Raw genomic sequence first — 23740 nt, forward strand, 5'->3', positions numbered from 1 at the left:
AAGATCTCAAAACAAGAAAAACAGTGTTTGGGAAGATAACTCTTACAAAGAAAAGTGTTCGGTTAAACAGGGTCAGTTTCAAAAGCGTATAAACTGTATGATATCATATACCAAAAAACTAAGCGACATCTTTTGAAACAAAAATACACCGCAAGAAAAAAATTAGGCGGAAGAAAAAAAAAATAATCAGAAGAAAACCAATAGGTCTTTCCACGGAAAGGTGGAAAGACCTAAAAATGTCAAAATTTGGGGCACAGCAGTCTACATTGCGTTAAAATCTTAATCACTATAAAAACAAATAGCTATTTCAACAAAGAAAAACAAAATGGCATATAGACACTGTATAGATAAAGTACATAAGCAAAAATGAAAGACAAAAATATAAAAATTATCAAAGCACAATAACACAATGGCGGAATGTATGAATACCAAGCCACGCCAAATTTTTTAAAAGTATATTACCAAAAATGGGCTAAACAGCAAAGGTTAAAAATATTCAAAGACAAATAAAAAGAACACTATACCATGTAATTAAGATACCTAGAAATCCTTCTTAATGCAAGTAACAATTTACTCGGATGAGAATCTTGAAATACAATAAATGAATTTTTTGGAAATTTTTGTCGACTACAAATATGTTTTTGTTTTCCATTGTAAGCTTTGTAAATCGCAAATCAATCTAAAAATTATTTCAAAATCTAATTTATCAACATTTATCCTTCAATCAGCTAACTATTGTACAATTAACAGGTACACAAATAATTTTTTGTTTTATTTGTACGTGTTTAGAGTCTTTTGCTACTCCGCTTCCATATTAAGCAAACGGAAATATGAATATTTCTTTTTGGATGACTGTTTATTTTGGGATCTCTTTTGCAGTCAGCGTTTTAATTCAGTTGATAACTTTGAAAAATCAGAGACAGCTATTTGGATAAAAACAACTAAACCGTAAGTTGCCAGGTGTAATTAACAGGATAAAACAAATACATGTACATTGTCGGAAAATATTAATTGATATGTACTCGATACGAATCATCAAGTTTTTTTTAGCACGTACAATTAAATTTTATACTTTCCGACAATGTACATATATTATATATTTCTTTTTCGCGATACATGAGTCGCTGTATCATAAATTTCATCCTTAAAGCACGAAAAGTTGATTCAATATTTTTTTCTCGCATAGATGTTGATTTCAATAGTGTCTTTTTATCGTCGTGAAAGCAGCACTCATAGTTCTTGTAAGTCTTACAGGAGTTATCCACGATGTCCTTCAAAAGACAAATGGAATTTGCCAGTTTAATCGTCTGTGTTTCTGCTACCATGGAAATCATCACTTACTTGTAGATTGCTCGAATAGATACCTGAACAGGATTCCAAATTTCCCATCAACTCTTGATATTCTCAATCTACTTAATAATTCTTTAAAAATTTTACCTGATAAAGCATTTGAAAATCTTCACGAACTCCTGAAACTTGATATTTCTTCCAATAAGCTAACGATTATTAGTAGCGATGCGTTTGTGGGATTACACAATTTAAAACGATTGATGTTGGAGGACAATAGATTAAATGATGGTTCTTTGTATCAGTTTGGTGTTTTCAAATCTTTGATTTCCCTTGTTTTTTGGTAATATCAAATTTAATGGAAACAATCAAGACAGCATCATCCCTGATTATGCTATTTTAGACCTCGTGAAACTTGAAAGTTTGGAACTGGATGCATTTGATCTTTAAAATGTATTTGTCTTTGGAGACGGATTTTCTAGGTTGCCAAGTCTTATCTAAAAATTATAAATCTGAGTCATAATTTTTCATCAAATATTACATTTGATCTTTCACACAATATCAATTTGTGCAGCTTCTAAGTTTGTCAACTAATATGATAAAACTGTTTGAAAAAGAAACAATGGAATTAGTTTCATCTATTGCCAAGAATTCGAAACTAACAATTGACATCACTGGTAATACTCCTCAATGCGATTGTCGCTCACTTCCATTTCTAAGGTGGATGAATGAGAACAAGTATGTGTTTTTAAATATTCAACTATACAAATGCGTATCCAAAAATGAAGCCATTATTCAATTGAAAATGGTCTCCAATACCGTCCAAAAAATTGAAAAAAGAATGTAAGTCGTTTACAGATTTTATAACATGTATATCTGTAGCCATGACAACATGTGGTATTGCTATAGCAACATGATTGATATATAGATATCGTTGGAAAATTTGTTATTCGGGTTACCTGTCGAAAGGTAAATATTACAGTTATAAGCCAGTCGATAATAGTACACAAACTTACAAGTACGATGCCTTTATTAGCTTTTCAGAAATTGACATTGGTTTTATTAAAAACGTTTGTATACCACAACTTGAGATAAACAGTAATCTAAAGCTATGTATTCACAACCGTGATTTCATGACCGGAGAAGAAATCACCGTAAATATAACAAATGCTATCCATAACAGTAGAAAAACTATTTGTGTCATATCTAGAGCCTTTTAGGATTCATACTACTGCAGGTTTGAATTTAATATGGCTAGAATGGAAAGTATTTACTCAAGAGGTGGACAGAACATTTTGCCTTTGATATTTTATGAACAAATTCTTCCAAGAGAACTGCCTCTAGTCATGTTAGAATTAGTTCAAGAGCAGTCATATATTGAATACCCACACGATGAACAAGGAAATGTTGTGTTTTGGGAGAAACTCAAAGAAGCAGTAGCTTAAGAGCTGTTTATAAAAATAGAGTTGAAAAGATAAGTTAAAAAAAGGACTTTTCTTAAATCAAATTTGTATTATAATGATTAATATAATATGAGACTTTTTCAGTGCTTGGCATGGCACCCACACGATGAACAAGGAAATATTGTGTTTTTGGAGAAACCCAAAGAAGCAATAGCTTAAGAGCTGTTTGTAGAAAAAAAATTGATCTGTTTCGGAGTTTAGTGTGACGTCCATTTTCGCTGAACTAGTTCACATTTTTGTTTAGGGGCAAGCTGAAGCCCGCCTCAAGATGTGGAATTTTCTCGCTGTGATGAAGACCCATTATTGGCCTTGGACTGTTTTTTTTGCCCTTTGCTCTGGTTGTTGTCTCTTTAACACATTCCCTGTTTCCATTCTCAATTTTATTTTATTGAAAAGATAAGTAACAAAAGATATTTTTTATCAAATTTGTATTATAATAATTCATATGATATATAAATTTTTCACTGCTTTGTAAAGCAGCAATCCTTTTAGCCTATTCCACACATATGGCAATGTTTATAATTGATCTGAATGCATTCAGATTTTATATTTTAAAAAGATTTTTTTTTTTTCATGAAAGATAATTTAGAGTTCCTAATAAACCCATTCAGTGCCATAACACTGTTTGTCTGTTTTAATCTTTTACCGTTTACGAAGCAATTATCAAAGTAGAGTATCATTTTTTAAAAAAAAATTTATTTAACGGTTCTGAATTAATTGTGTCCATACAGTTCATATCCATATTAAGGATGTAGTCATGTCAGGTTTAGGAATGTTTGTCAGATGTTCGGACTCCTAGTGTTTTCCCTACAATACAGGGTAAAATATTATGCCCCATATCACCCACTTTTCTTTTTATAGAAGACTTCACATAGCTCATAAAAGGTCATTACCAAAATTTAAGTAGATTCTAGATTTCCTTTCTTATGATGTGAGACCCACAAAATGCCAATGCTAAATATAAGGTAATGGTCAAAGTCAGCCTTTTCCTGCCATTTTTTAAAAATCAAATATCTCGAAAAAGAGTTCCATAACCTATCGATATTTTTGGTTTATTTTTTTCTTTAACTAATGCTCTTCTGGTTTTTAGTATCAATTTTGAATTCCAGATTTTTTAAATTTTACCTGACTACATCATTAAGGCATAGTGAAAGAAACATTTAACTACAATTAATCTATCTTTCTAGAATCGTTTTACCTAAACTACCAGGAATATCAAATAGCTAATTCTAGTATCAACAGGAAATATTGACTAAAATAATATTTATTCTAAATTTGAAGATTAAACATATATCAATTTTCATTGAGATACAACATCGATGGTGGTCCTATCGAGGTGACATAGATGGTAAAATAACACCGGCTCAAATATCCAATTTCAAAGGTTTCTCCTGAAATAAAGATTTTAAGTTTATTCTTTATTTCAAATTATAAACTCTCTTTAATAATTGAAGTATTATATTTTAGTTTCATCTTCTCACAGATATAATTTTGGCATTTTACTGCCAGGAAGAGAAATATATTCACGGTTGAATATCTTAAACTGCTACTAGTAATGTATGTGATGAAGTAACTATCTAATATTAAAAAGCTGTTGTTATGAAATAATTGAACAGAACTGTCTCTAGTTCTGCTAGAAGTAGTTCACGAACAGTCATTCATTTAATACTCACATGATTAATAATGCGACATTTTATTCTGAGGGGAAACTCAAAAGATGAATAGTATGAACAGTATTGTAGATATAGTACTGAAAAGATAATTGACAAAATAATTTAATCAATTTAGGATATGATAATGATTTTTATGATGAACTATTTCACTGTTTTGTTTCAAAAACGAGAGAAAAAAAATGGATTTCATTCCTTTTTTTGCCATTTATTTATTTGAATCTTGTAAAAGTTTTTCTTTCTGAAAGAGAAAAAAACATATGTAAGCACTTTATCATTTTTTATGATTTATGGTTCTATTTTTGGGATATTGAAAGAATTCCTATCTTAATTTTTGTTAAAATCGAGATAACTGGAAAATAAATTATGTCCCTTGTTTTCCCACTTATTTATTTGCAATCTTGCACAAATTTCTTTCTGCAAGAATTCATGGTGAGGATTTAAAACTTCCCTATAAGTATTTGGACTGAGTAAGATAGCATGTGTAAATAAATAAATATATCATTACAATTTGTCTGTTTTTTTTTTCATTTATTATTCTCTAAAGAACATTTAGATGAGATGTCATTATTTTATTTTATGTATCAAAATCAACATTTGTAATCTAGAGATTGGCTCTCATGGCGGCAATCAATGAGACCTAGAAACAGAAATAGATATTTGTTTAACGAATCTTGATATTGAAGACAAGTTAAATACACATTTCGTCCTTATTTGCTGATCCCAATGTACATGATGTATAATTCTAACTTGGTGCATTTCGTGATTTTTAAATGAAGCCCTATACGTAAATAGAACAACCTGAGATTTGTTCATTTGAATCGCACTAGTTTGAAAACTTATTTGAACAGTTTTGTAGAGTATATGTGGAATGGCTATAACAATCGTAACACAAGTAATTAACAATTATCAACTTTAACATTTAATGATAAAAATTGTTTTTTTTTTAATTTAAAACATATCATCAATATAAACAACATATTACACGGTTCTCATTCTAAGGGTATACACTGTCAAATGAAGATACACAGAATGAAAAGTCAACATGGTTATTGAAAAATAAATAATTAAATTTCATGGGTAGAATCAAATGGAATATTAAAGTAGATACTACAACATTGCGAACGTTCTTAAACTACAAATTAAGTGCCATAACACTGTTTGTCTGTTTCAATCTTTTACCGTTTACGAAGCAATTATCAAAGTAGAGTATCATTTTTTTTTAAAAAATTTATTTAACGGTTCTGAATTAATTGTGTCCATACAGTTCATATCCATATTAAGGATGTAGTCATGTCAGGTTTAGGAATGTTTGTCAGATGTTCGGACTCCTAGTGTTTTCCCTACAATACAGGGTAAAATATTATGCCCCATATCACCCACTTTTCTTTTTATAGAAGACTTCACATAGCTCATAAAAGGTCATTACCAAAATTTAAGTAGATTCTAGATTTCCTTTCTTATGATGTGAGACCCACAAAATGCCAATGCTAAATATAAGGTAATGGTCAAAGTCAGCCTTTTCCTGCCATTTTTTAAAAATCAAATATCTCGAAAAAGAGTTCCATAACCTATCGATATTTTTGGTTTAATTTTTTCTTTAACTAATGCTCTTCTGGTTTTTAGTATCAATTTTGAATTCCAGATTTTTTAAATTTTACCTGACTACATCATTAAGGCATAGTGAAAGAAACATTTAACTACAATTAATCTATCTTTCTAGAATCGTTTTACCTAAACTACCAGGAATTTCAAATAGCTAATTCTAGTATCAACAGGAAATATTGACTAAAATAATATTTATTCTAAATTTGAAGATTAAACATATATCAATTTTCATTGAGATACAACATCGATGGTGGTCCTATCGAGGTGACATAGATGGTAAAATAACACCGGCTCAAATATCCAATTTCAAAGGTTTCTCCTGAAATAAAGATTTTAAGTTTATTCTTTATTTCAAATTATAAACTCTCTTTAATAATTGAAGTATTATATTTTAGTTTCATCTTCTCACAGATATAATTTTGGCATTTTACTGCCAGGAAGAGAAATATATTCACGGTTGAATATCTTAAACTGCTACTAGTAATGTATGTGATGAAGTAACTATCTAATATTAAAAAGCTGTTGTTATGAAATAATTGAACAGAACTGTCTCTAGTTCTGCTAGAAGTAGTTCACGAACAGTCATTCATTTAATACTCACATGATTAATAATGCGACATTTTATTCTGAGGGGAAACTCAAAAGATGAATAGTATGAACAGTATTGTAGATATAGTACTGAAAAGATAATTGACAAAATAATTTAATCAATTTAGGATATGATAATGATTTTTATGATGAACTATTTCACTGTTTTGTTTCAAAAACGAGAGAAAAAAAATGGATTTCATTCCTTTTTTTGCCATTTATTTATTTGAATCTTGTAAAAGTTTTTCTTTCTGAAAGAGAAAAAAACATATGTAAGCACTTTATCATTTTTTATGATTTATGGTTCTATTTTTGGGATATTGAAAGAATTCCTATCTTAATTTTTGTTAAAATCGAGATAACTGGAAAATAAATTATGTCCCTTGTTTTCCCACTTATTTATTTGCAATCTTGCACAAATTTCTTTCTGCAAGAATTCATGGTGAGGATTTAAAACTTCCCTATAAGTATTTGGACTGAGTAAGATAGCATGTGTAAATAAATAAATATATCATTACAATTTGTCTGTTTTTTTTTTTCATTTATTATTCTCTAAAGAACATTTAGATGAGATGTCATTATTTTATTTTATGTATCGAAATCAACATTTGTAATCTAGAGATTGGCTCTCATGGCGGCAATCAATGAGACCTAGAAACAGAAATAGATATTTGTTTAACGAATCTTGATATTGAAGACAAGTTAAATACACATTTCGTCCTTATTTGCTGATCCCAATGTACATGATGTATAATTCTAACTTGGTGCATTTCGTGATTCTTAAATGAAGCCCTATACGTAAATAGAACAACCTGAGATTTGTTCATTTGAATCGCACTAGTTTGAAAACTTATTTGAACAGTTTTGTAGAGTATATGTGGAATGGCTATAACAATCGTAACACAAGTAATTAACAATTATCAACTTTAACATTTAATGATAAAAATTGTTTTTTTTTAATTTAAAACATATCATCAATATAAACAACATATTACACGGTTCTCATTCTAAGGGTATACACTGTCAAATGAAGATACACAGAATGAAAAGTCAACATGGTTATTGAAAAATAAATAATTAAATTTCATGGGTAGAATCAAATGGAATATTAAAGTAGATACTACAACATTGCGAACGTTCTTAAACTACAAATTAATGTTGGGTCCAAGTATGCAATTTCGGAAGAGGAAACACATATACAAGGTGTATCCGTAGAGCTGCATTTAAACATTGATTTTCTACTAGAATAATGTTCTGAATCAGATTTACCATTGTAAATATATAGTTTATATCTAACTAAGAAAAAAAATCCCTTTGATATACAAAAAGTTAAACCTAAACAAAGATACCAGGCTTTTATTTAAGAACACCAGGTGCGTGTTTCGTCTAATCGAGACTCCTCGTTGGTGACTCTAGTAACGAAACAGTGGGAAGGACAAATCAGTAAAGAATTTGAAGATAACTGAAGACCTCAAATTCTAAAAACTTGTGAAAAGCAAAGAAAAGAAAAAGCAAGTATCTTTCTATCTAGTTGTTTTTTCCTGTTTTCTACATGCTACACACACACATATATATATATATATATATATATATATATATAAAAACACAAATTTAAGTGGGGACTATATGTTCTATAAAACATCATAGATTTTTTTTAATTTATATGTTATACATATTTCATCTGTATACCATTGTTCTACAACGATCTTCCAGAATACTTTATAGGCATCAGATTCACCAGACAAATGAAAACTATATTATATAGTCTAGTTTTGTCGAGCTGTTTAAGGAGCTGGACTAAGTGTAGGCGACAAAGCCGTTGATGTATCAAAAGCTTGACTTCGATTCCGCGTAGGGAACATTATAAAAATTTGTGGTCAGTTTTGTAAATTCTTTTTATGGAAATTTTGCAAAATCTACCTGTCATGTATCCATAAATTTATCATAGATACCAGGTTTAAAGTTTTGTGTGCAATACGCGCGTCTTTAAAATACTCACCAGTGACGATCGAATAAAAAAAAGGTAAACTGGCCAAATAAAGTACGAAGTTGGAGAGCAATGAGGATCAATAATTCCGAAAGTGGTTGTCAAATACAGATAAAGTAAATTACTGCTGGGGTTGAAAATCTTCAGTATTTTGAAAAATTCAAAGTTTAGTTAACATATGATTTATAATTATGACCATATCAATGATGATACAGGTCAACACAGAAGTGCTGAATACTGGCCATGAGTGGGAAATATCCTTTTCGAGGAAACCTCCAGCAGCAGTTGCATCGACCCAGTGGTTGTAAATAAACTCACAAAAGATATCAAGCTTCAATTGTTTACGCCAAACGTGCGTTTCGTCAACAAAATACTCATCAGTTACACTCCTATCAAAAAATTTTAAAGGTCAATTGAAGTACGAAATTGAAGAGCATTGCGGAACCAGAATTCTGAAAGGTTTCGCAAATTGCAGATAATCAATATCATTTTATTTGCCATCAATCGATACATAATTGAAATGTTCATGTAGTAATTTATTAATGTCATTACTATCTAAATCAAATTTAGGAGAATAAATGTTATAATCAAGGACACATAAATAATGGCACTGTACCAGCTGTCGTCAGGTGGTTTATTTTCACACAATATAAAACCAATTAATACTTGAAAAATTACATATCTCATTTCCCCTTTTTATTGTGGATGTCAAAGTCCATTTACATATAACAAAATTGCGTGAGAAACAATGAAGTAATAAGCTTCGTGATAAACTCTTTTGAATTTGACAAACGATATAAAAAGCAATTCGAAAAGTTTTAGAATATACATTTTCCTGTGGAATTTAACAGTAAGTCTTACAATCTTTTTACAATTGATTTTTATAAAAGCAATACACATTAAACATTATAGTTTTCTTAAAGAGATTGTAAAATTTCGCCTGAGTTTGTTCCCACCATAGAACCAAAATTCCGACAGGTCGATTTTTTACTCAATATTTTTTACTTTAATCTAAAACAATGAAATGTCATTCAGTGCTTAAATTACATTTGAAGATAATTTTAATACATTAATGCATTGTAAATTGTTTTTTCAAATACGGCATACAAGGACATCAGCAACCAAACTTGTATAAGTTTGTTATTCAAAGGTTGTTCCCATAGAATTTGGTTTGAAATGTCCCTTTCAACAATTCTTGTTTATTTTTGTTCAATCCCAAAATTTGGTTAAATATATCAAATTTGACTTTTAAAAAATGTGAATGTAAATAATATTTGCCCTTCTCCTTTTTCAATTGATTTCTTTATATAATAATGTCATTTATCCTACAATGGTCATTTTTAGTTACAGAAAAAAATATATAAATTTAATCTCACTATAATAAATTTATATTTACCTTAACATTGAACATACATTGAAAAAATAAAATAACAAAACTGCCGACCTCCAAGGAAAATTCAAAACGGAGAGGCCTTTATCAAATGGCAAAATCAAACGCTCATATACATCAAACGAATGGAAAACAACCGTCATATTCCTGACTTGGTACAGGCATTTCCTTATGTAGAAAATGGTGGATAAAACCTGGTTTCATAACTAGCTAAAACTCTCACTTGTATGACAGTCATAAAGTATTCCATTATATTGACAACAATTTGTGATAGAAAAAAACCAGACATAATAGGTAAAAATGTCAAAAATTTGTAGTACAGCAGTCTACATTGCGTTAAAATCTTAATCACTATAAAAACAAATAACCATTTCAACAAAGAATAACAAAATGGCAAAATGACACTGTATAGATAAAGTACATAAGCAAAAATCAAAAGACAAGAATATAAAAATGACCATAACACAATAACTCAATGGCGGTATGTATGATTACCTAGCCACGCCAAAAGTATATTACCAAAAATGGGCTAAACAGGAAAGGTTAAAAATATTCAAAGACAAATAAAAAGAACACTATTACAGGTAATTAAGATGATAAACAACGTCAGTACCTAGAAATTATCCTTCTTAATGCAATTTACAATTTACACGGATGAGAATCTTGAAATAAAATAAATGAATTTTTGGGACATTTTTGTCGACTACAAATATGTTTTTGTTTTTCATTTTAAGCTTTGTAAATCGCAAATCAATCTAAAAATTATTTCAAAATCTAATTTATCAACATTTATCCTTCAATCAGCCGACTATTGTACAGATAAAAGGTAGACAAATACATTTTTGCTTTATTTGTATGTGTATAAAGTCTTTTGCTACTCCGCTTCTATATTGAGCAAGCGGAAATATGAATATTTCTTTTTTGGTGACTGTTTATTTTGGGATCCTTTTTGCAGTCCGCGTTTTTATTCAGTCGATAAATTTAAAAAATCAGAAACAGCTATTTGGATCAAAACAACTAAACCGTAAAGTGCCGGGTGTAACTAATAGGATAAAACAAATAATTGTACATTGTCGGAAAATATTAATTTATTTGTACTCGATACGATTCGTCAAGTTTCTAAAGCTCGAAAAATTAAATTTTATATTTTCCGACGATGTACATATATTATATATATTTTTTCGCTATACATGAGTCGCAGTATCATAAATTTCATCCTTAAAACGCGAAGAGTTGATTCAATATGTTTTTTCGCATAGATGTTGACTTCAATAGAGTCTTTTTATCGTCGTTTATTGTATTTTTTGATTTATTAAAATTTATATTCTAAAGTTTGATTTAGTTTCAGGTTCACAAAGATATCGTTAAATATGAAAGCAGCACTCATAGTTCTTGTAAGTCTTACAGGAGTTATCTACGGTGTCCTTCAAAAGACAAATGGAACTTGCCAGTTTAATCGTCAATGCTTCTGCTACCACGGAAATCATCACTTACTTGTAGATTGCTCGAATAGATGCCTGAACAGGATTCCAAATTTCCCATCAACTGTTGATATTCTCAATCTACATAATAATTCTTTAAAAATTATACCTGATAAAGCATTTGAAAATCTGCACGAACTCCTGGAACTTGATATTTCTTCTAACAAGCTAACGATTATTAGTAGCGATGCGTTTGTGGGATTACACAATTTAAAACGATTGATCTTGGAGGACAATAGATTAAATAGTGATTATTCGTATTCTTTTGGTGTTTTCAAATCTTTGGTTTCCCTTGTTTATTTGAATATCAAATTTAATGGAAACAATGATTACAGCATTATCCCAGATTATGCTATTTTAGACCTCGTGAATCTTGAAAGCTTGGAACTGGATGCATTTGATCTTCCTTTAAACGTATTTGTCTTTGGAGACGGATTTTCTAGGTTGCCAAGTCTAAAACGAATCAAAACAGGAGTATGCAAAGTGAATACGGTGAACAATGAAACGTTTTCCAATATGCCGCATCTAGAATTTATAGATTTATCTCAATGTTCAATTTTGCATTATGATGCGGGAACGCTGAGCAATAGAACACAATTGATATATCTGGATATGTCAAACGTATACTTTCTATTTGAATATTTTAGGAAATTCATCGAAGAAGATATTCAATCCTCCAAAGTGAAAACTTTGAAAATAACCGGAATAGTTCGGCAAGCAGCTGAGCTTCCGTTATGCTTTTTCCAAACTTTGAATAATACTGGTATTGAGTTTTTGTATATGGATAATAATAGTTTTGTCGAAGCTTATAATGATCGTATGGAAATGTGTAATGCTGTTCCTACAACTTTAAAGTTATTAGATTTTTCAAACAATAAACTGACAAAGTTTTACTTTGAAATACCATATTTGTTTACACTTAATTTGAAAAACAATACACTTGGACAATATTTGGGGCAAAATTCATACATGGATAATAAAACTGGGATTTCACAATTAGAAATGATAGATTTGTCTTTTAATCAAATAATAAGTTTAAGTTTCATAATCTTTCATTGCCAACCAAATCTAAAAACTATAAATCTGAGTCATAATTTTTTATCAAATATTACATTTGATCTTTCACACAATATCAATTTGCAGCTTTTAAACTTGTCAAGTAATAGGATAAAACTGTTTGAAAAAGAAACAATGGAATTAGTTTCATCTATTGCCAAGAATTCGAAACTAACAATTGACATGACCGGTAATACTCTCCAATGCAATTGTCGCGCACTTCCATTTCTAAGGTGGATGAATGACAACAAGTATATATTTTCGAATATTCAATCATACAAATGCGTATCCGAAAATGAGGCTATTATTCAATTGAACAATTTCCCCAAATTCGTACAAAAAATTGAAAAAGAATGTAAGTCGTATACAGTTTTGATAACATGTATATCTGTAGCCATGACAGCATGTGGTATTGCTATAGCAACAGGATTGATATATAGATAGATATCGTTGGAAAATTCGTTATTTGTATTACCTGTCGAAAGGTAAATATTACAGTTATAAACCAGTCGATGATAGTACACAAACTTACAAGTACGATGCCTTTATTAGCTTTTCAGAAATTGACATTGGCTTTATTAAAAACGTTTGTATACCACAACTTGAGATAAACAGTAATCTAAAGCTATGTATTCACAACCGTGGTTTCATGCCCGGTGAAGAAATCACCGTAAATATAACAAATGCTATCCACAACAGTAGAAAAACTATGTGTGTCATATCTAGAGCCTTTTTGGATTCATACTACTGCAGATTTGAATTTAATATGGCTAGAATGGAAAGTATTTACTCAAGAGGTGGACAGAACATTTTGCTTTTGATATTTTATGAACAAATACTTCCAAGAGAACTGCCTCTAGTCATGTTAGAATTAGTTCAAGAGCAGTCATATATTGAATACCCACACGATGAACAAGGAAATGTTGTATTTTGGGAGAAACTCAAAGAAGCAATAGCTTAAGAGCTGTTTATAAAAATAGAGTTGAAAAGATAAGTTAAAAAGGACTTTTCTAAAATCAAATTTGTATTATAATGATTCATATGATATATGACTTTTTCACTGCTTGGCATGGCAGTAATCCTTTTAGCTAGTTCCAAACATGGAAATGTTAATAATTGATCTGAAGTGCATCAAGATTTTACATTTTTTAAAAGATATTTTAGATACGTGAAATAGAATTTAGGGTTCACCATAGATTTTTCTAATAATACCATTGTGTGCCATATCACTGTTTGTTTAAATCTTTTACCATTTACGAAGTATATATCTAAGTAGAGAATCAATTTTTTTATTCTATTTTTATTTAACTGTTCTGATTTGATTGTGTCCTTACAGTTCACTTCCACATTAAAGCATCCGACAAGTGAAAGAAACTTTTAAATACATATCAATTAATCTATCTTTCAAGGATCATTTTACCTAAAACTGCCAGGAAAATTAAATAGTTAATTACATTATCAAAAGAAGATATTTCACTAAAATAAAATTTATTCTAAATTTGAAAATTATAAATATATCAGTTTTCACTGAAATACCAAATCTTTTGTGCTCCTAGCGAGGGGACCCAAAGGGTAAAATAACACTGGCTTAAATATACGATCTCAAAGGTTTCTCCTGGAATCAAGATTTTAAGTCTTCTGTGTTGCAAATTATAAACGCTCTTTTATTATTGAAAGTATTATCATTTTGTTTCATTCTCTCGCAGATATAATTTTGGAATTTTACTGCCAGTAAGAGAACTATGTTAACGGTTAAACTGCATGTAAGTAACTGTGTTTGATATTGACATGCTATTCTTATGAAATAATTGAACAGAACTGGCTTTAGTCATCTTAGAACTAGTTCACGAGCAGTCATTTATTTAATACCCACATGAATAACAAGGAAATATGTTTTTTTTGGGGGGCAAACTGAAAAGAGCAATAGTATGATCAGTATTATAGATATAGTACTGAAAAAGATAATTGACAAAATAAGTTGATCAATTGAGGATATAACAATGATTTTAATGATCAATTATTTTACACTTTTGTTTCGAAAACTAGTGAAAAAAATAAAATGGATTTCATTTCTTCTTTTGCCATTTATTTATTTAATCTTGTAAAAGTTTTTCTTTTTGAAAAGGAAACATTTGTAAGCACTTTATCATTTTTATATATGATTTACGGTTCTATTTGTGGGATGTTGAAAGAATTCCTATCTTAATTTTTGTTAAAATCGAGATAACTGAAAAATAAATTATCTCCCTTGTTTTTCCACTTATTTATTTGCAATCTTGCACAAATTCTTTCCGCAAGAAATCATGGTGAGGATTTAAAACTTCTTTATATGTTATTGGATTGAGTAAGATAACATGTGTAAATAAATGAATATATCATTACAATTTTCTGATTTTTTCATTTATTCTTCTCTTAAGAAAATTTGAGATGTCTCTATTCTATTTTATATATCTAAATCAGCATCCATATCTAGAGATTGGTTTTCATGACAATCAATGAGACTTAGAAACAGAGATAAATATGTTTGTCATCAATTTTGATATTAGAGACAAGTTAAATACGCATTGCGTCATAATCGGTTGACTCCAATGTATCATTCTAGCTTGGCGCATTCCATGATTCTTATATGAATCCCTATACGTAAACATTACAAACTTTGATTTGTTTATATGAATCGCACTAGTTTGACAACTTATTTGAACAGTGTACAAAGTGATCGTATGGCTATTCAAATCTAAACATGAATAATTAAAATTAATAAACTTTACCATTCAATGATAAAAATTGTTTATTTAAATCAAAACATATCATCGATATAAACAACACATTAAACAGTTCTCATTCTCAAGGGTATGCACTGTTATTGTTAAATGAAGATAAAGAGAATGAAAATTCAACATGGTTATTGCAAATCAAATAACAAATTCTCATGGGTAAAATCAAATGGAATATACAAGTGGTTACTACAACATAGCGAACGTTCATAACCACAAACTAATTTTGGGTCAAAGTATGAAGAGGAAACACACATACAAAGTGTATCCGTAAAGCTGTATTCAAACATTGATTTGCTACAGGAATAATGTTCTGAATCAGATTTACCATTGTCAATACATCTTTCATATCTAACTAAGGAAAATATACCTTTGATGTACAAAAAGTCAAACCAGATCAAAGATACCAGGCGCGTGTTTCGTCTACTTGAGACTAATCGTTGGTGTAACGAAACAGTGGGAAGGTCAAATCAGTAAAGAATTTAAAGATAACTGAAAATCTAAAATTCCTTAAAGTTGTGAAAACGCTGGAGGAGAAAGAAAAACAAGTCGGTATCTATCTAGGCGTTCTTTCCAACTACAAGTATATAAAAAAAATATTCAAAGTTTAGGGGACTATATGTTCTTACTTTAGTACCATTGTATTATAAATAAAAATTAAAATATATCAAAAATATCGAACTTCAGGGAACATTCAAAACCGAAAGTCCCTTATTAAGTTGTCATATTCCGGATTTGGTTCAAGCATTTCCTTATGTAGAAAATGGTGGATTAAACCTGGTTTTATAGCTAGCAAAAATCTCGCTTGTATGACAGTCCCAAAGAATTCCATTATATTGACAACAATGTGTGAGCAAAACAAACAGACGTAATTGGTAAAATTGTTATAAATTGGGGTACAACAGTAAATTTAAAACTCATCATAGGTGTTTTTTATTCATATGTTATACATATTTCATCTGTATACCATTGTTCTACAACGATCTTCTAGAGTACATTATAGGCATTAGATTCACCAGACCAACGAAAGCTATATTGTAAAGTCTACTTTTGCCGAGCTGTCTGAGGCAACAAAGCCGTTGATGTCTAAAAAGTTTGACTTCAAATCCCGCGTAGGAAACAATATAAATTCGCACTTAAAATGCAGTTTTAATATGTTGAACTGAATTCAAGACATATCGATTCTCTGAAGTTACAATGGTAAATGTCTAATAAAGGTCATATTAACGATATTGTCAATGGCTCCTATATTATCGTTTCCCCAGTTGGAATATAATCATAGAACATTTACTAGTTTCAACTTCATTAGATATTTTAAATCAGTTGCAACTAGAATGTTATGCTTGTTATGTACAACTGTAACGTTACACAAATGGAATAATCTGTTAGATGGAAAATTTTATATAAATGAACGTCTTATTCATCTTATTTTTTTGTACAATGTACAATTGAAAATCTAAAAACTCTCAGTATCTTGACACCCTTTATGAACAATTATCAAATACTGATAGTAAGTGATTTAATTTGGTGAATCCGTCGGGACCATCTAAGCAGAAAAGAAAAGCAGTGACCCTTTAAGGTTTTTTTAGTTGAGTGCATGGTTTGTTTTCTTGAAATAGGGCCTTGGTGGACTAGTGGTCCAAATAGTCAAAGTACTGTATCACTAGCTTGTCAACACGGAGGTTGAGTTCGAATCCCGTACGTGGCAGGTGCACTCGACTCCATTCTTAATTGACTAGGATTGTCCGTTTTTCTACCGAAGGTTGGTGGTTCTCTCTGAGCACTCCGGCTTCCTCAACCAATAAAAACTGACCGCCACGAAATAGCACAATAGTGCTGAAAGTGTTGTTAAACTTCAATCAATCCATGTTTTCTTGAGAAAAAAAAACCAAAAACAATTCCAAAAAGATTGCAATGGCTTAATACAGTAAAGATGAAAAGTGTTTGTATGAGTGAGTTGAAAAAATAAAACTGGAAGCGTTTATGTTGTTGGGTCCGAATGTATCCAAGGAATCAATAACGTTTCTATTCAAATACTTCTCTTACAAAATAAAACAACATACATTTCAAATAAAGACAGTTTTTCCAAGTGTTTCTGTACTATTTGTGCAAAAACTGTACTCTTCTCTGGAATTCAGCTACCGAAGACGGCAAGGATTAACATCAACAGCCTATAATGAAATAAAATTGAGAATGGAAATGGGGAATATGTCAAAGAGACAACAACCCGACCAAAGAGCAGACAACAGCCGAAGGCCACCAATGGGTCTTCAACGCAGCGAGAAAATCCCGCACCCGGAGGTGGTCCTCAGCTGGCCCTTAAATAAAATTGTGTACTAGTTCAGTGAAAATGGACGTCACACTAAACTCCAAAACATATAAATGAACTAAAATTTAAAAAAAATCATACAAGAATAACAAAGGCCAGAGGCTCCTGACTTGGGACAGGCGCAAAAATGCGGAGGAGTTAAACATATTTTGTGAGATCTCAACCCTCCCCCTATACCTCTAGCCAATGTAGAATAAAGAAACACATAGCAATACGCACAGTAAAACTCAGTTTAAAAGAAGTCCGAGTCCGATGTCAGAATAGTTAACAAAAGAAACTAAGCAAAATGACAATGATACATAAATGACCAAAGACTACTAGCAGTTACTGACATGCCAGCTCCAGACCTCAATTAAACTGATTGAAGGATTATGTCTTCATCATATGAAAATCAAGTACAATCCCTCCCGTTAGGGGTTGAGTATCATACCATCATAAAATATATGAGAAGAACATAACCTATATCATGCCAACAACTGGTTTTAGAATAAATGTGTTTATTATATATTTTGAGCTTGCTCTTAGTTCCTGCGAGCAAACTGTACGGGTAATTTTACCATTGTTTTGTTTGTTATTGATGGTTTATTTATTGTTATAACTTGATAATAGAGTTAAGTGCCTTTGCTGTTCTGATTCTTATTCTACGTTTGTATTATATACTTCTTCTAATTCTTAAATCCCAATTGAAATCTAACCCTGCGCCTTCTTCTTGTGCCGGTCTTAATTCAGTGACCTCACCAATGATTGTCTTTTGTCATAATTTGTTTTCATTCGGAAAATAAGTTGTTCATGGCGTATCTTTGATAAGCTCTGTTTACTTTATTCATACATATTTTAGATTCGGACAATTCAGTGCTTGACATATTGTAAAGAAACATATGTATTATAAAAGACCGTATGTTGACCTGTTACAGTAGGTGTATTTTGTGTTACCCGTCATTGAGTTGTCGTCTTTAACGAATACCCATATCTCCTATTATTCAAATATTTTGGTTTTATTCTTGAATTACTAGTTCTTTTTCGTTGACTATAACCATATCTGTAGTAATAAGAAGTGAATAAACTAATCATAGATACCAGGATTATAATTTTGTAGCCAGAGCATATTGAGGACCCAAAATTCCGAAAGGTTTTCCAAATGCAGCAGAGGTAATCTATCTCTGTGGTAGAAAATCCTTAGTATTTCGAGAAATTCAAAGTTTAGTAAACAGTTAATTTATTTGTATGACAAAATCAATGATAATTCTTGTCAACACATGTGAGTAAGTGCACATAATTGATTAGTATAAAAAAATGAATAAATGTATGCGATATACTCAAATGGTTGGAACAGCGACGAGGAGTATGCAGAATGTCGTATATGGATTTCCCTAAAAGAGAAATGCTCTTTACGATTTTATTACTTAATTATTGATCTACCTTTTTATAAACTCAACCTTCGCAATGCTACCGATGGCCACGCTAATGCATGTTTCGTCTATACTTGACCAGGCCATTTAAGTCATAGACTGTTATAAGCTGTTTTTTTTTAAATTTCTTTAATTGATTGGCTGTTGATAATTGGAACAATTCGCAGCCGCGAGCTATAATTATAAGAATTTCCGTTATTTTTGTATAGGTAAGAGAATGATAAATCCCTTTCTTCAATATTAAGATAGAGTGTAAGCGAATACAGGAAGAAAGGAATCATCATTCTCTTAAAAAGTTAGACTGTTGCAGAGTACTCAAGGCTCAAATAATCAAAATTTCGTGACATTGTTAGTGCATTGTTTATAATTAATGCATGACTTCCTATTTAGATATTTTAATTATGGATAAGTCTTGGTAATGTAGGGACTATCTTATAGTATGGAAAAGTTTAATAAAATGTGTTTTAGGCATTATATGACACAACAAATACGATGAAATGGTAAGAATTGTTCAAGTTTCCTTATTGTGAATATGAATTTAAATCATGCAATCTATCATTGTTGAAGTTAAACTGTTTACTCGCGTAGTGGTATTAACCATATGTGGATTCTAAAAACTCTAGAGAACTTCTGGATAATTTTAAATCTCGATCTTTCTCTGAAATGAATTGATTTTTCAACCCTTTATACCACCATTCTCCATGTGCAATTGAAAAATCGTCTAAAAGAAATAATCCACATTGTTTTTCAATATAAAACTGGTAGCACGCGCTATGAATTTATTGCTATGGCATATTTTGTTAAAAGTGAACAAAAAGGTAAAACATGCTACACAGAGGAACAAGTGATCAGTATGCTGGAGTTTCTTATTGACAATATATTTTTTGAATCTAGAAGTAAACTTTTTCAACAAATTGTCGTCATTCCTATTGGAACGAACTGTGCGCCTCTCCTTGTCGACCTCATCTCATTTTCATATGAGTTCGGAGTTGCTTCAGACCCTTGTCAAGAAGATCAAAGTACAATTTATTTAATTGCACATTCATATATGTTGATGATGTGTTTTCCATTACCAATCCAAACTTTTTTGATCGGGTTCAACTAATATATCCTCCAGAACTATTAATTAAAGAACAACAGACACCTCCGCCTCATTTTTAGACTTATACCTCGAATTTGATATAAGCGGTCATCTCAGTACCAACATCTATGACAAACGAGACGATTTTAATTTCGAAATTATAAATTTTCTCCACCTTAGCAGTAATATACCAACTTCACACCTGTATGTGTATATTGGATGTACATTTCCCAACTTATTCGGTATTCATGAGCTTGCAGCTGCTACTCAGACTTAATAAAACGTCACCAGTGTCTGAGCAGAAAGTTGATGAACTAGCTTGGTTATGTCAAAAAACGTCTCGTCCCGTCTCATCGGAAGATACCAAGACCTTGTTGATAAATATTCCGTATCAGCTTCACAAATAGTACATGATGGTCTTGAAGTATAGTTTCTAGGTACTGATGTTGTTTATCATCTTAAATACGTGTTATAGTGTTATTTTTATTTTTATTTGTATATTTTAAACCTTTCCTGTTTTGCCCATTTTTGGTAATATGATTTTTGGTGTGGCTCGGTATTTATCCCGCCATTGTGTTATTGTGCTATGGTATTTTTTGTATTCTTGTCTTTCATTTTAGCTTATGCGCTTTGTCTATAGAGTGTTTATATGCCATTATGTTTCTCTTTGTTGACATAGTTGTCTGTTTTTATAGTTATTAAGATTATAACACAATGTTGACTGCTGTACCCCAATTTTAGACATGTTTACCTATTTTGTCTGTTTGCTTTCTCACACATTGTTGTCAATATAATGGAATTCTATGCGACTGTCATACAAGTGATAGGTTTAGCTAGCTATAAAACCAGGTTTAATCCACCATTTTCTGCATAAGGAAATGCCTGTACCAAGTCAAGAATATGACGGTCGTTTTCCATTCGTTGGATGTGTTTGAGCTTTCGACTTTGCCATTTGATAAGGGACTTTCCATTTTAAATTCTCTTTAGAGTTCGGTTTTTTTGTTATTTTACTTTTTGTTTACTTACCGTTCAAATCAATGAATTCTGAATTTTAGTTACAACTAAAGTTTATTTCACATCCTATATTTGATTCCAACTCTTTACAACAAATACGATTTCATTAATTATGGTAATTAACTAAAATTAAAATGTTGAAAAAAATGCATTTAAAACGAATTCAAGTGTTGATTTTACCTCCCATATGTAAATACTATTCGTACCAACCGAGGATCCAGTAATCAGATATTTTGTAAACGTATCAGCTGTAAGGTTAACGTTATATTTAGTTTAAAGGTTTTTTTTCTTTCTTTCCCTTTGCATTGCATTGATTATGTTTATTTTTTTAGGTCATTTTAAAGTCTTTTATATTCAAATTATAACTTTACAGAACCACTTTTTACTGCACCAATAAACTTCAACTTATTTAGATTTTTGTTTGCATAACTATTAAATTTTTAATCAATTTCAATCATAAAATGTAATCCTTTCAAGCTGATAAATGGCTCCGGACAGATGTATTTCATTTATAGACATTTTTGTTTTGAACTGTTAAAAACTTATTCCCTTACTAAGAACAAGATTTATATTTATTATTCGCAATTAAGACACATACAATCCTACAATTTCATTGGTCCAGATCACTTTGCTTAATTCTAAAATATGATATTGATTTTTGATTATTATCTTTTCCGTAATAATTCACGACAGAAAATTTGATTTGAAATGTTAATTGCTTCAATGCGGGAAACATCAGTTCACAGTTAGAATGCTCGTACTGATAAAATTGATATTATTTTGGCAAACGTATGTTAACCATGCAGGTAAGGTTGTTACATTATATTATGCCTGAAAATAAAAGAAAAAAAAACGAATATATTTTTTTTAGAAATTCGAAAAAAACTGTTTTCGAATCTCAAACTATATGTTGTGAACTGGTCCTTGTATGGCAAGCTGGGGACTTGTTGAAAGATAGCACAAGGGGAACGTATTGTTTTCTAAGTGAATAATTCGTTGATTCATGAAGGATATGCATTTCTTAGCTAGTTTCGTTCTATGAGGATATACACATATTTTCTCACATGGATTCGACATTTAAAACAGTCCTAGTTTTCAAGACATTTGTATGTAAATGACGCAGTTAAAACTGTCTGTCCTTCGTGGCTGTAAACTTTAAGTTGGCCACGAATGGGACCAGTCAAAACACTGGACGACATGGAAGGTCAACTTCGATTTGTGAACAAGAGCTGAACGAAAAGAAGATCATATTTGTCTGCTTTCATTTTTAATTTGAAATAGTCAAAATTAATATTCATGTGTTTTATTACTTGGTCATCTTTCATTATAAACTCAGTCATCATTTTAAGATTTGAAAAAAAAAAGATAATGCTGTTTTCGTATTAATATTTAAAACAAATGATTCGTTGTATCTGTAAAGCTCTGTATCCTTCACAGGGTCTTTGTCAATTATAACATGTTTATATTCATAAAGTAACTTGAAATTTGGTTGTTGTTTCAAACTATTAACACAATTCAGAGTACTATTATATCAAAGAAAGGATGTGATAAAACCTCTGTTCAGGTCTCACTGAGTTCGAAAATGTTAAATTCTATAAATAATAAAAAAAAAAAAAAAAAAAAAAAAAATAGAAAATAAAAAAAAAAAATAAAACACAGAAATGTCAGCAATTAAATCCTTTTGAATTTGTGTGATACACAATTTACTCCAAGGGTTATCTAATAAGAGATATTTTTGGAGTGTTTATTTGAATAAAGTTTAGATTAAAAATCAGACACTTTTTTGCCCATTATATAGTTGTTCTTGTCTTGTCGGCAAACCAGCAAAACAATATGCATTTTGATCCTAAAACACATAATAAATCCACAATAAGATATGTATTTTTGTTTGAGTAAATGTGCATTTATGGCTTTAATCTTAGTACAATTATTCATTTTAATTTTGATACTATATGCATTTATGTTCGTGTAATTTTGTTCAGAAAGACGTTCGGCTTAGATTCTGTGATTGTGCATATCTATAGCGTATAGCATAGAAGGCATAATAGGTTGTAAGAGGAGTATATATATATATATGCATTCGATATACGGTGAATTTATGGTAGTGGTTAGAAAAAACAAGAAAAACTCTAAAAATTAGATGATAATGTTGTACAATTTAGCAATATTATGTAACACCATTTGTTAATCTATACGGTGCAGTCCAGTGTATCCGCGCACCTACGACTTTAAATTTGGCTTCACTTTCGTAATCTCATAAAACCAATAATCGGATAATATTGTGTGAACAAATTCATGACATACTTTGCTTTCATGAAATCTTCTTTATGTATGGTTTCACCCTTAAGATTTTATGTAATGTGTCTCCAAATTAGAGAAACCCCTGTTTTGACAGTTCTTCAAATGTCTGGTAACTTCGTGCATGCCTTCTAAAAATAGCTAATTTTGAATACAGGAAAGATTTTATACTACGAAATATAGTTCAGTTGGAAGGAAACATGGACTGCATGAATTATTTGCGCGTTAAATAAACATATTTTGTTGAAACCGATTTTAATTAAAAATTTATACAATCGGATGTTTTAAATTTTCACATATTTTGC

General features: G+C 30.4%; 1 protein-coding gene across 1 annotated transcript in view; it reads left to right on the forward strand.

Annotated features, from left to right (window-relative positions):
• Nucleotides 1-236: 236 nt before the first annotated feature.
• Nucleotides 237-23740, forward strand: part of LOC127737119 (probable G-protein coupled receptor 158) — a 67384-nt gene continuing 43880 nt past the window's right edge. The window contains exons 1-3 of the mRNA XM_052247652.1: nucleotides 237-270; nucleotides 1447-1596; nucleotides 11593-11721. Coding sequence (XP_052103612.1) covers nucleotides 237-270; nucleotides 1447-1596; nucleotides 11593-11721 — 313 coding nt within the window. The remainder of the gene's footprint in view (nucleotides 271-1446; nucleotides 1597-11592; nucleotides 11722-23740) is intronic.

This window comes from Mytilus californianus, unplaced genomic scaffold (genome assembly GCF_021869535.1).
Source record: "Mytilus californianus isolate M0D057914Y unplaced genomic scaffold, xbMytCali1.0.p SCAF_4, whole genome shotgun sequence".
NCBI lineage: Eukaryota > Metazoa > Mollusca > Bivalvia > Mytilida > Mytilidae > Mytilus > Mytilus californianus.